The sequence below is a fragment of the Cyprinus carpio genome, chromosome B15 (assembly GCF_018340385.1).
Source record: "Cyprinus carpio isolate SPL01 chromosome B15, ASM1834038v1, whole genome shotgun sequence".
Taxonomy (NCBI): domain Eukaryota; kingdom Metazoa; phylum Chordata; class Actinopteri; order Cypriniformes; family Cyprinidae; genus Cyprinus; species Cyprinus carpio.
The window spans coordinates 26,826,019-26,843,087 of NC_056611.1; the positions used below are offsets into that span (position 1 = coordinate 26,826,019).

At 34.7% G+C, this 17,069-nt stretch overlaps 1 protein-coding gene and 3 non-coding genes across 4 annotated transcripts; all 4 read right to left on the reverse strand.

Moving 5' to 3' along the window:
* Nucleotides 1–993: 993 nt before the first annotated feature.
* LOC109076970 (autophagy-related protein 16-like) lies at nt 994–16,517 on the reverse strand. Its single transcript, XM_042740095.1, is given in 19 exon segments — nt 994–1,521; nt 2,812–2,913; nt 3,223–3,270; nt 3,362–3,511; nt 3,585–3,690; nt 5,406–5,526; nt 6,182–6,253; nt 7,367–7,437; nt 7,924–8,029; nt 9,461–9,563; nt 10,854–10,898; nt 11,154–11,216; nt 11,301–11,380; nt 12,794–13,091; nt 13,175–13,248; nt 14,120–14,225; nt 14,394–14,487; nt 14,963–15,074; nt 16,331–16,517. Coding segments are annotated over 18 exon segments (1,839 nt in total). The 5' UTR covers nt 15,069–15,074; nt 16,331–16,517; the 3' UTR covers nt 994–1,427.
* Nucleotides 5,627–5,896, reverse strand: LOC122139913. The gene has a single exon (XR_006156646.1).
* On the reverse strand, nt 7,603–7,882 carry LOC122139912. The gene has a single exon (XR_006156644.1).
* Nucleotides 9,143–9,423, reverse strand: LOC122139911. The gene has a single exon (XR_006156643.1).
* Nucleotides 16,518–17,069: the final 552 nt, after the last annotated feature.

Below are 17,069 nucleotides of genomic sequence, written 5' to 3' on the forward strand. Positions count from 1 at the left end.
ACACTTTTATCTCTGTGTTTTTTTTGTGTATCACAATATTGTCGCGCGTATGTTCTCACAGGGTATGTGGGGGGGGGGTTTTGGGAAAGGGTGTTATGTTATTGGCCAAAATAAGTGTCACAGTCTCATTTTCATTTGTGCAAAAATAAATATGGTGTCTAGCCGAACTATGATTTATCAATTATTTTCTCTACTGAACTGACACCTATTAATCAGCAGATGAAAATAAAACATGTAAACAATAGGAGGAATTGTGGGAAGTATTTTTGAACCGCATGCATGCCACAATCTTATTTAATTTTTGAATGTGACAAATAATCATAGCATCAACAAGAACAGCATCAGGAGTTTATGGGTAAATTGATACTAAACCCCAAAATCAAAAAGAAATTACATTTTTCATAAAGAAATTTATGGCCATTTTTAGAATTTTATATAGTAACAATTTCAGTTTCAGATTTTTTTTTTTATATTTTATGCATGTACATCATTTTTGTTGTTGTTGTCTTGCAAACCAAAAGAATTTACATTTTGCATAAGGAACATTAAGGCTGTTTTTAAGAATTAGTTTTTTTTTTTATATATATATATATATAAAAAAAGTGGGGTTATTTTTACGTCTATTTTAGATTTTATTTAACACATGGGCATTATTTTTTCAAATCACATTTTTCCGCCAAATTTTCATTACGGGTGTGGTGTAAAATTACTTTGAGACGGAAAGAAATATCAAATAAATTGTAATCCTAAAAAAAAAAAAAAAAAAGTTACTACTAGATAAATGGCAGTTGTACTGGCTTTAATGTATGCAGATTTTAATAAATAAAACACTTCATGGATAGGATGATTGTTACGGATAACTAGTTTTTCCGTTCACGACAATGACATTTTTGCAATGCAATTTGAAAATGAGGGTTCAATCTGTTTATAAAAAAAAAAAAAGTTAGAATAGACACTAATGTGAGATTCATCCAAAATAAAATTGGGTTCCCGTTCAATAAATGCATTTTATTCATGGGGAGATGTGGGATTTCCAGAACTTTAGGAAAAATATTGAACAGTGCCATCCATAGAGCTCAACTAGAACTGCATTCAACACACACACACAGCTTAATGGCCTGTATCTGTATAAAGGCAAAAGCATAAACTCTGACAGTAAACACTATTTAAAGCAGTGTTAAAACAAGCAGTAAGAGTCATGTAGGACCGTGAGAGTCACTTGTGTAATCTCAGTCATCTCACATCGAGAGTGTATGTGAGACAGACTGATATAAATATGTATGTGTGTACAGTGCTGTGCGATCATACAGGCAGGCAACACACGTACACAGATAGCCAAACAGATGGCATTGTGGGAAAGGTAGTTCAAGAGGCCAGTGGGACTTTCCTTCTGTCTTTACAGTCCGTTTCATCCAATCGCTGAAGAGTCACATGTCAGACCAAAGCACGGCCTTGCTGCCTTTCTCAACGCTGGCCACATACGTGCCCGACGGAGACCAGGACACCGAATTTATGGCAGAGCTACAAACAGGACAGAAAGACAAAGTTTATCAAATTTGCACCGGTAACAAGTACATTCAGAATTGCATACTATTTTTTGCAGTATGCATATACACAACGTTAATATGGCCTATTATCAATAATCCAAAGTTTAAAAATACAATATACAACCAATCTCTATTACTTTAATTCATTTTACAAAAAAAAAAAAAAAAAAAAAAAAAAAAAAAAATAAGGGATATCCAGTCCTTGGTTTTCCTCTTTTTTTTTTTTTTTTTTTTTTTTTTTTTTAAACAGTGCAAATGTAGTAGTAACATTTATTTGAGAAACAAAAGGACACTTTGAGACTTGTTTTGAGAAACTGAGTGAATTAAGGATTAAAAGAGAACAAAATCTCTTCAACAAGCTCAGAAAAATAGATTTAATTCAAAGAGAAAACAAGTTCTCATTGCCCATGGACAGATATTTGCTCCCGTTTTAAGCAAACATGAACAAAACTTCATAACTTGAATTTGCATCTCAAGTAAATGTATTTTGATTGAAGAGTTTAGATATTTGTACAAAAAAAAAAAAAAAAAAAAAAAAGCGCAGCAGGGAAAATACTCAAGCGCATGCAACATTTAATGCCATGATTTTATGAATTTAAGAGTAATTTAAAGAGATTAATGCATTTTTAGGTGAATGATCCTTTAACTGCAGAAAACTAAGACCTTTTTGAGACTTTTAAGACCCACAGAGATGCAGAGTATGTAAATTTGCTGTATACATGTAATACCCAGATCTCCTCCTAAAATGTGCAGTATGCAATCTGAAAAGTGTGATTATATCCCACAATGCAATGCACTCAACATGAGCGTCCCATTAGCGGTTATAAATTCACTGTAAACCACAGCGTCACAGGAGTTATTGCTTTTATAAAATGGTTATTCCATATACGTAGTAAGGTTTCACAAAATAAGAGCAAATAAAGTGTCATGATATTAATAAACACAGTGTTCTTCCACCAAACAATGTAGTTCCTCAAACGGTTGTGGTTGCAACAAAGTGGTTGCCGAGCAACACACAGAAGTAAACAAAGGTGTATGTTACATTGTAGAGTAATTCACAACAGCTTCGAACTTGACTCAACCAATCAGAATCAACTATCCATTTTATAAATGACAAATCTTTCTTTGTCAGAATAAATCAAATGGTAGGTAATATAGAATAGTCTGCATTATATTTTATAGAATCTAATGCAGTGAGTAGTATACTAGTATTCCATTCCAAACACAGCCTCCCAGTGTGTGTGTGTGTGTGTCTCCTGCTCACCTGTGACCTTTATCAAGGGTTTTGTCTAGTTTCCCCGTCAGAACGTTCCAAATGTACAGAACGCCGTCTGCAGAACCGGCCGCCACGTAACTCCCATCAGGACTGAAAACACAAACACAGCTCAGAAAGGTGCAAAACAGATGCAGTCTGGTCATTAATCAGGTTTCAGCTGATGAAACTAATTAAATTCAATGTAACCGTGACAAAAATAAAATCTTGAGGATTTGAATGTTTAAAAAAAAAAAAAAAAAAAAAAAAAAAAAAAAAAAAAGGACCCTTTTCACAAAATTGTGATGCGTTTACGTTTTAAATGATTGTTGACAACTTTTGGCAGTCGTGCAGCCAAACATAAGTTTTCAAATAAACATTTAAAAGAAAGAAAAAATACCTCATGCACTTTGTTGCTCTCACCTGAACGTGACCCTGGTGAAGTCTGAACCACACTTAAAACCTTCAGCACTGCAGGAAGACAGCAGTAATACAAACATGACCATTTTTATTAAAAATCTTGATGCATTTCAAGTTGGAATACCAAAGAGCAACAACGCACTTAAACGTCTGCCGCACTGCATTACTGCGCAGGTCGATGATCTTCACCAGATCGTCACGAGAGCAGCTCAGCAGCTCGGTCCGGTCGTGATTGAGGTCCAAAGATGTAACACGTCCCAGCAGCTCCAGCTCATGCACGATACTCTCCGACCTAAACACCAGAAACATCAGTGACGGAGACCGAAGTATTTGAGCACAGCAACCGAACTCAAATCCTGACTCACCTGATGTCCCAGAAACGAACTTTCTTATCGAAGTGTCCGCTCATCACACACTGCTCCGTGCAGACGATGTCATTACAGCTAGAACCAGCAAACACTGTCTTCATGCCTGAGAAAGAGAGAGGAAGTTATCAGTCTTATTAGGTTGATACTTCAAGACACTTAAAAAGCAACCAGCAACTTCCATGAACAAATTCAGAGAAATAACTGATCAATAAACTACCATAACATTTACACATTTATCATCTTATATACACACTACCAGTCAAAATCTTTTGAGTAGTAAGTTTTTTTTTTTTTTGATATTATATACATTTTTTTTTTTTTTTTTTTTTAAGTAGAACAGAATTCTTAAAATAAAATAGCCATTCAAAAACGTTCAACTGGTCATTTTATTATAATCTAATCTTAATGCAATTAACAGGAACTTAAATATGATTTAAGGTCAATTAAAATGACTATTTAGTATGTCAGTTTATACAAATCTTATTAGAAATTCTGATGCATTGAAAGTTGAAACCTGTTGAAAAACAAACTAATCTCTAACGTTAAATTTTAAACAAGTAATATTAAATTAAAATGTATTAAATAAATTAAACTACTAAATATTAAGTATGTAATATTAAATTCATATTAAAAATAAAGCTACAACAAACATTTAAAATGTAAATATTCATATTAAACTAATAATAATAATAATAATAATAATAATAATAATAATAATAATAATAATAATAATAAACTAATTTTTACAATTAATAGGAACAAATGATTTAGTGTGAATTAAAATGAATTTAGTATATCAGTTTATACAAATCTTATTAGACATTCTGATGCATTGAAAGTTGAAACCTGCTGAAAAGTTGAAAACTAATATTTAAGGTTAGTAAACGTAATTAAATTAGATGAATATTAAAAATTATACTAAATATTAAAAATGCAATTAAATTCATATTAAATTAAACCACAATAAACATTTAAAATCAATTAAATATTAATGTAAATAATTCACATTTAAACAATATTATTGGTTTGTAATTTACAATTTTCATTTGAAATTCTGATGCATTTAAAGTTGAAACCGGTTGAAAATGAACTAATAATGTTATTCAAATTAGGGATGTCAGTTTTCGATTATTTCCATGATCGATCATCATTTAAAATGAACAAATCAACGTTATTTTGAGTTTATGGTTACGTTTGGGATCATAATGTTTCCTATCCCTCATGGAGACAGCTGAATGCAACTTTTTAAATGTTTCATGGTGCTCGTGTTTTAAAACAATCGACAGGAGTATGACACAAGTGAGGCACAAAGCTTTGTTTATAAGAGAAATAATGGGTTAGCAGGCTAATGTTACATCGTGACCATGCTTTTGGAGTCACGCTGATACACATTTTTCGGTTTTGCCGGTTGGTCATGAATTAAATATTTATTTCTTTTCCCAAATCTTCTGTCTCACCCTCTAATTTCGCAGGTTTATTTTATTGTCGTGCACTTTTAAAATCGCCGTTTTTGCATCTCTTACTGTGGTAAAAGTTATTTTGGGCCATTAAGAATTCATTCCCTCATTTTAGTTAAAATCATGGGTTTTGTAGAGAACAAATGAATGAAGCAAGGAGTTAAAGTTAATACCTGTATTTAAAAAAAAAAAAAAAAAAAAAAAAACCAAGTTGAATAACTAATATTCAATATTAATGTATATTAATTCAATTAAGCATTAACATTAATTTAGTTTGTCACCCAGAAATGTACAAACATTTCTGAAGATAATTTAAGCCCCAGTGTGCATCTCATTCAAGGACAACAACTGAGTCTCTTACAGACTTTGCTGCGCAAGTCCCAGAGCTTGAGCGTTCGATCGTAGCTGCCGGAGACGATCCGAGTGTTATCGAGGAGAAACCGAGCGGATAAAACCTTCCCACTGTGCCCTGTGAGTGTGTGCTTTGGACAAAAAATAAAAATGCAATGAATTAAATACATATGCAACTAAATCAAGTCGTCATTTCTAGCAGTAAATGAGATTCAGCTGAACACAGATTTAGGTCTCAGTATGATTTTTGAGATCAGCTGACCAGGCTCCTTCAGTCTGGCCCTCCTGTGTTTGTGTTTCTGTCAGACGTTTCTGTTAGAGTCTCACTTGATTCTCTAAAAGAGACTCTTATTCAGCAGAAACATCCATTATATCAGCCGCCACATCACACCAGGGCTGCACAACTAGAGCATGCTGGGAAAATTAGTAGAGCTGGCTGGGAGGGACGAGGGGACTGGAAGGAGACCTGGACATCAGCCCTTTTACATCACATCACTGACCTTTGAGCCAACAAATAAACCTAGAATTTAAGTTCAGGGGATCCCAGGACAATAATAACCTCCAGCTGAGGTTTATGTAGAAGAAACTAAGCTAAACTTGCATGCACGCAATTAGTAAAATGTGATCATTTTATGCATTTAAAAACTAAAACATCAATAATTAAGTCCATGAACAATAATAAGAGATAGTCAATATGATTTAAAACCTTCATAACACTTCCAGCAAAGTGTGTATTTAGACAAACTACTCATGCATGCATGGCTGTGTTTTCAGTGAAGTCCTCACCCGCAGTCTGTAGTCATCAACCGTCCAGATTCTGCTGGCAAAATCATTCGACGCAGCCAATAGATACGAGCCCTACAGAGCACAAACACACCGCTGTCAGCCACCACAGTGAAACACACTTTGCTTTCATTCGGTTCATCATTGGTGGAGATCTGGTAAGATGTGCATTACATAGAGTTCATGTTACAGCCAGATTTCTACCTGAAACTAAGACTTTTGTGGCTTTTAGTCCATATCTATCATATCTTTGAGGTCATCTATTTATGAACTCCTAAGACAAAATATATACATAAAAGGTAAGCTGATATATGAAATTGTCAAATCAATTACTGAGGTTCCTAGGGCCCTATGAAACATTTTTTATTATTTCCAAAATTCAGTTTGTTTTCCATTTTATTTTTCTGGGTTCTGTTTTAGAGTTGCATAAATAAAAAAAAATCATGTCTACTCAATTGAATTCGCATAAAAGTAACAATTTAAACTTCTAAAATGTAATCAAGTGAAAAGGTTAAAATCCCTTTACAATAGAATATTGGGTAACACTTGATTTTAAGGTGTCCTTGTTACTATTATAATAAATTATGCTACAGATACTTATTAAAACAAATTATGCATAATGCAAGTAACACCAAGCCAAACCCTAATCCTAACCAAAACCATATAGTAAATACATGCAATTAATTAATATTACTCAGTACTTAAATACTGAATTACACTGCAACAAGGACACCTTAAAATACGGTAACCAAATATTGTTTTTATTTACCATTTCTTATACTGTTAATTCATTTTAAATTAATATAAATTTTTTTTAAATATAATTTACTATCTTACCGTTAATTCATTTATTGTGTAATTTATTTATTTTGGTTTTTATGGAATTGTTTTGTTGGGTTTGTAGTGTTGGTTATGGTTTTTTGTGTGTATGATAGTTTTTGTGTGTATTTGTAATGAAATGCTTGAACGCACATTCACTTATTCATCAAAAAAAAAAACTGGCTATGAATAGACACCAAATTTAACATTTGTACAGTATACGGTGGATTTCCTCAAATCCTTCTGTTTTCTGCATCACAAAAAATAATCATAGGACTCTAGGTCAAGACTATCATACTTATTCTCTTTTATTAGTAACTGCATCCTTATTTAAAGTTTACATACTGTATTGTAGACAGGATAACTCACCGCACTATCAAACTCTATGCTGGTGATTCCAGCATTACTGCCCGTCAGCGCACCTTTAGGTTCACATCGTCCTGGAGAAACAAATGAAAGCTTATCAAACCCCACACAGACAAACCTGAACATCCACTGCATCTTTGTTCCAGGAGGAAACAGAAACTCTGCAGTTTCATTAAACCTTGTGAAACAGAGCTGGCATAATGCACAATTTGGCCAATTTCCTCTTTGAAACGACTGAAGGTCTCAGCTTGAAAACTTGAGATCATGAGCCTGCCAGACGTCCTCCTTCAGTCCAGCCCTCCTGTGTGTTATGTTACTGTTTGACACTGCAGTTATCAAGTTGTCTTGTTCTCTAGAAGACTTTAGATATACAGCAGACACCCATAATATCAGCCGCCACACCGATCCAGCGATGCACGACTAGAGCAGGCTGGAGAAAAATGAACCGAGGCTGCTGGGAGGGACAGAAGGACTGGAAGGAGACGAAGGCTTCGGACCTTTTACATGTCATCACTGACCTCTGAACCCTGACGAAACTGAATAATATAGATGTACAGTACCAGAAATGACCTCCCAGAGCTTCACCCTGCGGTCCATTCCTCCCGTGGCAAGCAGACGGGAACCGGGACTGAACCTCACCGCGTTCACTTCTCCATCGTGGGCGTCCTACACACAAAACAAGATTATGGGTTTCACCGTTCTGCTTTTAGAGACTTCACTTAAACATTTCAGATTCAAACGGCTTGTGTTTGTGAGTTTTGGGTCAAACTGACTCCCATTGGTTTTCATGCAATTAGTCAAAAATCAACACTACAGTTTGTAGCTCTATTGTAACTTGCCGGAGACTGAAACCATAAAATATGAGAAATTAAAATAGTTACATCCTTTGTGTTGCAAAGTTTGGCAGCTGATAACTTTCAAGTTTTTAAAAAAAAAAAAAAAAAAAAAAAGGTAAAATTATTAGGTCAGCTCTAGCTGGTACATTATAAATAAAAATAAATAAATAATAAAATAAATATATAAATTATTTAATAACAAAAAAAAAAAAAAAAAAAAAAAATGCACATCTGTTTACAAATTCAATTACAGTGATTTTGATAATGTGATTCAAAAGAAAAGATAGACATTTGAGAATGTAATGAAATGTTAAATGCAAAAAAAAAAAAAAAAAAACCTAAATTAAATCCACACACATACACATCTGATGAATATATAAATGGTTTCCTTTTCCATTTGTTTTCACGTTTCATAAATTTATAGGGGTTAATTTGACCTGCTTTTTGTTAAAAACGAACTGTACACACAAATAAAAACAGAACTTAAATTTAACAAATGATTTTTGCCAAATTGCATGGAATCCAATGAAGTCTATGACCCAACACAAATGCCACAGTTACGAAAATTTGTACAGCTTTTCCAAAACACATCCGTGTTGAAACTTTGCATGGACTTTCATGTCCATAAATGAGAAAGATACATAAATTTGGAAAGAAATAATTTTAACCAGTTTATCAAGCAGTCTGAAAATCAACTGAGGGTCAAATTGACCAGCAACACAATAGGAGCAGAGGGTTCGTTTTAGTTCAATTAAATAAAATCTACAGTGCTATTAGTGCAGCAGAATGGAGGCTGATTTGCTGTTGCTGCTTTTAAAGCATGTAGCATTCAGGTTTACCAAACTTTGACTGCAAGTGAGATGCAAATTCAACCAAATCACTTGCTTCCACCCCCTTTAAAGCAGAACTGGTAAAATAAAGCCGGTTTTGAGCTTGTTTTAAAGGTCTCAGCTTGAAAACTTGAGATCATGCACCAATTTAAACGTTCCTTCTCCTGTCCAGCCCTCCTTTGTGTTGTAGTTCTGTTGGATGCTGCTGTCGAGGTCTCACTTGGTTCTCTAAAAGACTCTTAATCAGCATAAACATCCAAAGAATCAGCTACCACCTCGAACCAGTAATGCACAACTAGAGCATGCTGGGAAAAATGAAGAGGGGCTGCTGGGAGAGGTGGAAGGACTGGGAGGAGACCTGGATTTCAGACCTTTTAAAATCACATCATTGACCTCTGAAGATCAACACAGAGATGAGGAGAGCGACTCACAAAGATGTGCAGCGCAGTGGAGGGAACTCTGACATCAGCGCAGGCCGACGGCACCTCTGCACTCTCAGGAGACGAGCCGAACGAATTCACTGAGCGACGCCTTCTAAGGGAGAGAAAGCGCATGTGTCACACAGGCTGAGCTTAACTCGTTTTGTAGGATCTTACGGTCTCATGTTTCTTGCAAAACAGGTCATCTTCATAAAGAGGGTCATTCATGGACTGAAGCATTTAGAAATGCATGACTGAATCTGTAACATTAATTTTAGCATGGCAACATTTGAGGAGAAATGCAAAACTCATCTCGTTGATGCAAACAAAACTGAGGCAAAAATCTGGGTGGGTGATGATATGAATGAAAACAGACCCAAAAAAAAAAAAAAAAAAAAAATACTTTTTATAAAGGCCTTTTATAAATTATACTTTTATAAATTATAATGCCATATTTTGATAATGTGCTTTTTTTTTTTTTTTTTTTTTTTTTTTTTTAAACAAAAGTTGCAATTATTTTTTTTTTTTTTTTTTAAAAAAAAAAAAAAAAGCATAACTACATATTTTTAACATTAACAATTAACATTATGCATACATGCAAAAACTATTTTTAAAATGCAATAGTCATTTAATAACAAATGCAAGACTAAAGACAAAAATCAACACCTCTTGTAAAATGCATATTATATATAAATAAACAAACTAGTCAACATTTGAGGTGGATCAAAACTTTTTAAAGTTGTCCCAAAATGCGCTTGTCTTAGGACAAATTAACTTTCCACTTCAAATGTTGGCTGTGTTATTAATTGTAATTTACAATTTTATGCAACATATTTTATTAAAAACAGCTTGTCTCTTTTCCATGTTTGCATTGATTGTAAAGCTAATTTTTTTAGCTTAAGAGCACATTCAGTGTCACACTGAAAGCCTCATTTACATATACATAAACAATTACTGGAGTGTCCTAATGTAATTTACTCAATTAGTGAATGCAAAACCAATATAAAAACACATAGCAATGCATACCAGATCACCATTTCAACTGGCAAATCACCCACCCAGCCAAAACTAACACACAACTACACACAGAGCAACAAGCCGCCTGCAATTATCACCAAAACATCCAAAAAGAGAGCAGCTTCCTGCAGGAAATTAAACACATACAAGAAACAGGAAGCGTTCAGAGCAGTTACCCACGATCGGGGCGTAGCTACGTGGTGCTCATGGGTGGCCAGTAAGCCCTAATTAAAGAAAAAAAAAAAATTCTGCCCATGCCCACAATCCTTTTTTTTTTTTATATAAACAGCCCTTCTGAAACATAATTCTGTTAGCATGCTTCTGGGTTCACATCAGCACAGTGTCACTTTCATACACACACACACCCTGACACCACAGTGTGCATCACCTGGAGTCAGATGGGACGAAACCAGGTTGGACAGAATCAGACAAGCTGCAGACACAGAGAGAGTGTAGAATGAGACACACACACACACACACACCAAACACACAACATTCACGCCAACACAAGAGATACAAAAACACGTCCAGGCCAAAATAAGAATTTACACATTGTTCTGCATTATTCAGCGATGAGTTTTCCTAAGATTTTGAGCTTAAATATGACCTGGAGATGTTCTAGACTAGTTGTGTACAAAACGAAGATGAAAAGAACCATGTGTGTCCACACACACAGACTGAGACGCACCCAAAGATATTAGAGATGGAATCCAGCAGTCCAGCAGGAGGAGGAGGCTGAGACACTCGTCTGCTGAGAAACACACACACACAACGTTACCTACTGCATTTAGTAAAGAGCATGAGTGGTGACGTCTGTAACTGAGTGTGTGTTTACCTGGGTGTGCGACTGGACTGTCTGCTCGGTGACGTTTCACCTGCTCCACCCGTTCCCTTCCCAGCATCCTCTGTGTGTATTTAGATGTCATAATACTGTACCCCAGTGAGACTTCAGAATAACTTAACATGATTCCAAACAGCTACAGAAACAACCAGGGCTTAAATTTATAAGACATTAAATAATATTAGACAAAGGGATGATAAATTTACAATACGCCCTCATAAAAAAAAAAAAAAAAAAAAAAAAAAAAAAAAAAAAAAAAAAAAAAAAAAAAAAAAAAAACTACCCCCCACCAAATCAATTTTTTTTTTTATATATTTTTTTTTTTTTGTGGATAAAAGAAAACATGCCTGTTGTTATTGTTAACTAAAACTATTAGAAATTGATATTTTAAATAATGCTGAAATAAAATATCAGATTAAATAAAATCTAATATTAGTCTAAAAATCTAATAGCTTAATAAATAAGTTTAAGTACTAAAATGAAAGTGTGCTAAAATGTAACAAAAGGAAAAAGAAAAAAGAACATTGGTATTAGTTAATAAAAAAAAAAAAAAAAAAAAAAAAAAAAAAAAAAAAAAAAAAAAAAAAAAAATGAAAAAAAAATGAAAACTGGAAAAAACACCCAAGTGAAAATTAGAAAGTACTGCTTTGTAAACTTACTTAAAGTACTAAAAATAGTAAGATTAAAACTGAAATGAAAGAATAATATAGTTAAAGCCAAACTGAAATATTTTAAAAACAACAACTAAAACTGAGTAGTACATAAACACTAAAATAACACTGTACTTTTACGACAGAAGTTTCCATCGTTGTAAACCAAAATGTTAAAATCGGCAGGTTTTCCAATGACAGACCCTGAATTAAAAAAAAATCTACAATATCTAAAACCTCAGACAAACTCACTGAACCCAGAAGAAATGCTTCTAAACACAAACGTACGGCTCTATGGGAAGCCGCCTTCCTTCCCCCTGCGTGTCCGCCAGGCCTTGGGGACTTCCTGTTCTCCTGGTGTAAAACGTATGCGCCTACGAAGCACACCAACCAGTTAAAACAACTTCCGACTACACTAATATTACACTCTAAATTGCGAACCTATCAGCCGCGGTTCATCTGCGCCTACGAGCACACCAACCAGTTAAACACTTCACACACTCAATTACACTCTAACGAACCTCTCAGCCTGTTTCAAGGGTGGAATCAGATCATGCATTTCCATTGTTTTTAAACGACTCTTAACGACTGATAATTAATCAGCGAGCGTTAGGCTCACACACACACACACACACACACACACACACACACACACACACACACACACACACACACACACACACACACACACACACACACACACACACACACACACACACGAGCCGTTAACGACTCCCACATACGGGTCGTTTACAAACATGATGAACTTTTATTGTTTTAAAGTAAAAGCTGGTGCAAAAGAAAAGGTATTTTATTGACACAAACAGTCCAGTATCAAGACTTTAGGTAAGAAGGAGAGTTGAACAGAGTGTGTGTTTGTGACCTGGAGTCCTTCTCGTTCTCAGCGTTGAGTTTGTTGGCCTCCTGCGCTTTCTCGGCCATCCAGCGTGTCACCAGCTCCTGATTGTCCTCTGTGGTTTTCCGTAGTTTCTCCTCCAGGGCGCTGAACGTGATCTGCAGGGCGTCGTACTCGTCTCGAAGCGTCTGATTGGCTCGTTCCAGATCGGCCAGAGAGTTGCGGAGCTCGCGACCCTCTCCTTCCAGATGAGAGACCTGCTGCTGATACTCCAGCATCCTGACAAAACACACACGTAATTCAGTCACATGCTGCGGACATAAAGCACACACACACACACACCGAACACACACTGAACTCACTTGGCTTCATTACTCTGGATCTCTTTGTCTTTCTGCTGAATCTGGTTGTTTAGTTCAATCACGCTCTGAGCCAACTGCAAAAACACAGAAAGAGAAGAGGTTTGCACTGCCATGTTTTCCCACCAACATCATTCACTTACTACTATAGCTGCTGTTTATATTTAGAATTTACTTTTATTTTAATATTTTCTGTTTTCAATTTAATTTGAGTTAAAGTTTGAATAATTTTGTTGTGTTTTTGTCACTTTTATTAGTTTTTGTTTTAAGTAAATGCGTAGAAAAACAAAAACCATTAATGACAAAAGCACATAACAGAAAAAAAAAAAAAAAAAACTACAATTAAAACCAAAACTGAAAATATAAAATTAAAACCTAATTCAAAACATTCAAGTGCATTATAATAGCATATAAATAATATTAAAATAATAGTTGTCTGTATTTATATTCTTTATAAATATTTTTAAAAATATTTTTTCCTGTTTTCACATTAATTCTCTTTAAAGTTTTAGCAATTTTGTCATTTTATTAGTGTTTTTAAAAAATATGCCTTTTTTTTTATTTTAGTACTTTGATGTTAACTATACAAAAACAAAAAAAAAAAAAAAAAAAAATTATTTCAAGTGTTTTTTTATGCTTCTGGTTTTAGTAAATCATAACACATTATTATTATTATTATTATTATTTTTTAAATACAAGAATAATCTGAATCATTTTCATTTATGCACATATAATAAACAGCAATACTTGCCTAAATCTGCTTTTACAAAAACATACAAAAAAATATACAAAAAAAAATGCCAGACAATTTCTAATTGTGATCAGAACTGATTCTAATGCTATTATCGCTTTTGAAGTTTATCTGAACACTCTCGTGAATGTCAGACTTGTGGAGTGGCTTCTGAATGCTGAAAAGGCTGATATGTGAACGTGTGTGTCGTTTAGCACCTCTCCTCGTTTCTTTTGTATTTTTGTGAGGTTCTGTCAGCTCCTATTTATGTTTTGTTCTATTTATTTGTGAAGTTTATCTGTTGGGCCGCCCTCGACGCCCGGACTACACACACACACACACACACACACAGATCATGTTACTTTCTTGCATTTATAATTGCTTTCCTCTTCTCTCAACATGTTATCTCCTCTCTTTAATGTTGAAACGGATTAGAAACGATGTCACTAAACACAGAGCCAGACGTGATGGAGAAAGTGTTCCCGTGAGCACCTGAGGTCGTGTCTGTTCTGCTGCTCATATTTCTCGGTCTGGAGACGTTCAGAAAAAACAACCTGAAGATCAGACTTCTCTAACAACCGGTTATCTGCAGACAGAGAGAAACAGAGGAATTGTGTACTGACTGGAGAATGTGTGTTATTATATTATATATATTTGTTATTTTTCGTTTAGGTCATCAGAAAACACATTGGTGGAAGACTATTTTTCCCAAAAGTATGTCATACATTTTTATACATATTTATTTGCATTGATTTTTGGGAATATATATATATTTTTTTATAAAATATGCACTTAAAGTTATTGTTTAAATATTTAATATTTAACGGTAAAAGAGATTTTTGATCCAAATAAATTAAATCCAATATTTTTTCAATAGAAAATCTTTACCATAATGAAGCAGAAAACAATCACAATAAACTAAAATAATAAATATAATATTAATAATACTAATCTAACAACAAAACAAAACTATTTACTATTTTTACTACTACTAATATCTCATCTAACATGATTAAAAAAATAAAATAATAAAAATAAGTTAATAAACGTGTGTGTCTTACACTGGTGGATGATTTCCTCAAAGGCCTGACGCTGAACTCTGTCTCTCTGCTTCAGCTGCTCGATAACATGACGTTTCCACAAACACTCGACTCTACAGCCTGCCATCTCCTCCTGCACAGACACACACACACACACACAGACACACAGACACATACACAGACACACACACACAGACACATGCACAGACACAGAGACACACACAGACACACACACACAGACACATGCACAGACACAGAGACACACACAGACACACACACACAGACACACGCACAGACACATACAGACACACATACAGACAGACAACCACAGACACACACACACAGACACACACACACAGACAGACAACCACAGACACACGCAGACACACACACACACACACACACACACGCAGACACACACACAGACACACACACACATACAGACAGACAACCACAGACACACAGACACACGCAGACACACATAGACACACACACACAGACAGACAACCACAGACACACGCAGACACACACAGACACACACACACGCAGACACATACAGACAGACAACCACAGACACACACACACAGACACACACACATACAGACAGACAGACAACCACAGACACACACACACAGACACACGCATGTGCACAGACACACACACACACACACACACACACACACACACACACACACAGTTAATGTTCCAGTGAACCTGTTTCTCAAAGCAAACACAATTAAGCACGAGCAGAGTGTTCGGCCCTCGGAGGAACATCTCTCCTCAACACAGAAGTGACTCGAGACCAAACACGAGAAAATCACATTTCTGAAATCAAATTAACAAAGCACACTAATTAAAAAAACTATCCTACTTTTATTAACACCTGACAGATCACTAAAGCACATTCAAATGACATATCTGTGTATTTTAATGCACATTTATAATAACGTTTTATTACACGTGACTGATCAGATATTACAGTCGATCAATAATAATCAATAACACGGGGTTATATGAATCAGATTATGAGATCTGCCTTGTCATGCCAGCTGGAGGATGCAAATAAACCTGCCATGATGCTCAATCAAACACATTTAGGACTGACGACACATAAAACATGTTTATAAACAGGTTAAATGTTAAATATAAACAATAATTCTGCGCCAAAACCTGACAGATGTGTTCTGAGCGAATCAAACTGATCGTTAGTGACAGTTAAACGCGTTAAATAAACCGCCCAGTGTGTGATCTGATCATAAACAGTGCAGTTATTAATACACATTTTGTTGCTGTTGCGGTTTTTGCTTATTTTAATGCGATTTATCAGATCTGCACCGGCTAATCGCCGCACTTGACTTTCACTTTGGATAAACTGCAGCTTTACTTTACCTGACAGCATCTAAACGCGTCCCCGCTTGTTTAGACGGACTCTTCTTAATGATAAAAACGACTGATCCGATTAATAAGAGCCGAACCGTGCCATAATAGACTTAATCGGATAGGTTTCATGCTAACCCACTCCAGACAGAAGGATCACGGTCGACATTTTGACTCAACAGACGTCTGTTTCCTGCTGCGCCGTCGCGGGAGATTTACGTCACGACCGCGTGCTTCCCACGTTTTTTTTTTTAACTGCATGTTTGCATCGGTTTGCATGACTCATGAATTTAAAAATTAAATATGAAGGGAACAAATCGCAATATAGAGAGGGTAACCATGATAAAATACAAAATTTGGTTAATTAAAGTCTCTTAGTTTTAAAGATTTATTTATTGAGATTTCAACTGGAAAATAGAGTTACAAAACATAGAGTTTTATATATATATATAATATATATATTATATATATATATATATATATATATATAATATATATATATATATATATATATATATATATATATAAACCTGAAGAAAGAGAACTGTAGGCCTATTTTCAATCTCTAATAATCGTGTATCACAATCCATAAACAAAAACACTATATCAGTTATTTGAATATGTTTTTTGTAGTTGTTGTTGTTGTTTGTTTTTAGCTCTCAAAAACAAAACAATTAATTAAATATAGCTAAGTAGTATTTTCAGCATAGTATGGTGAGCAAATTATAATTAGGCATTTTTTTAGTGCAGT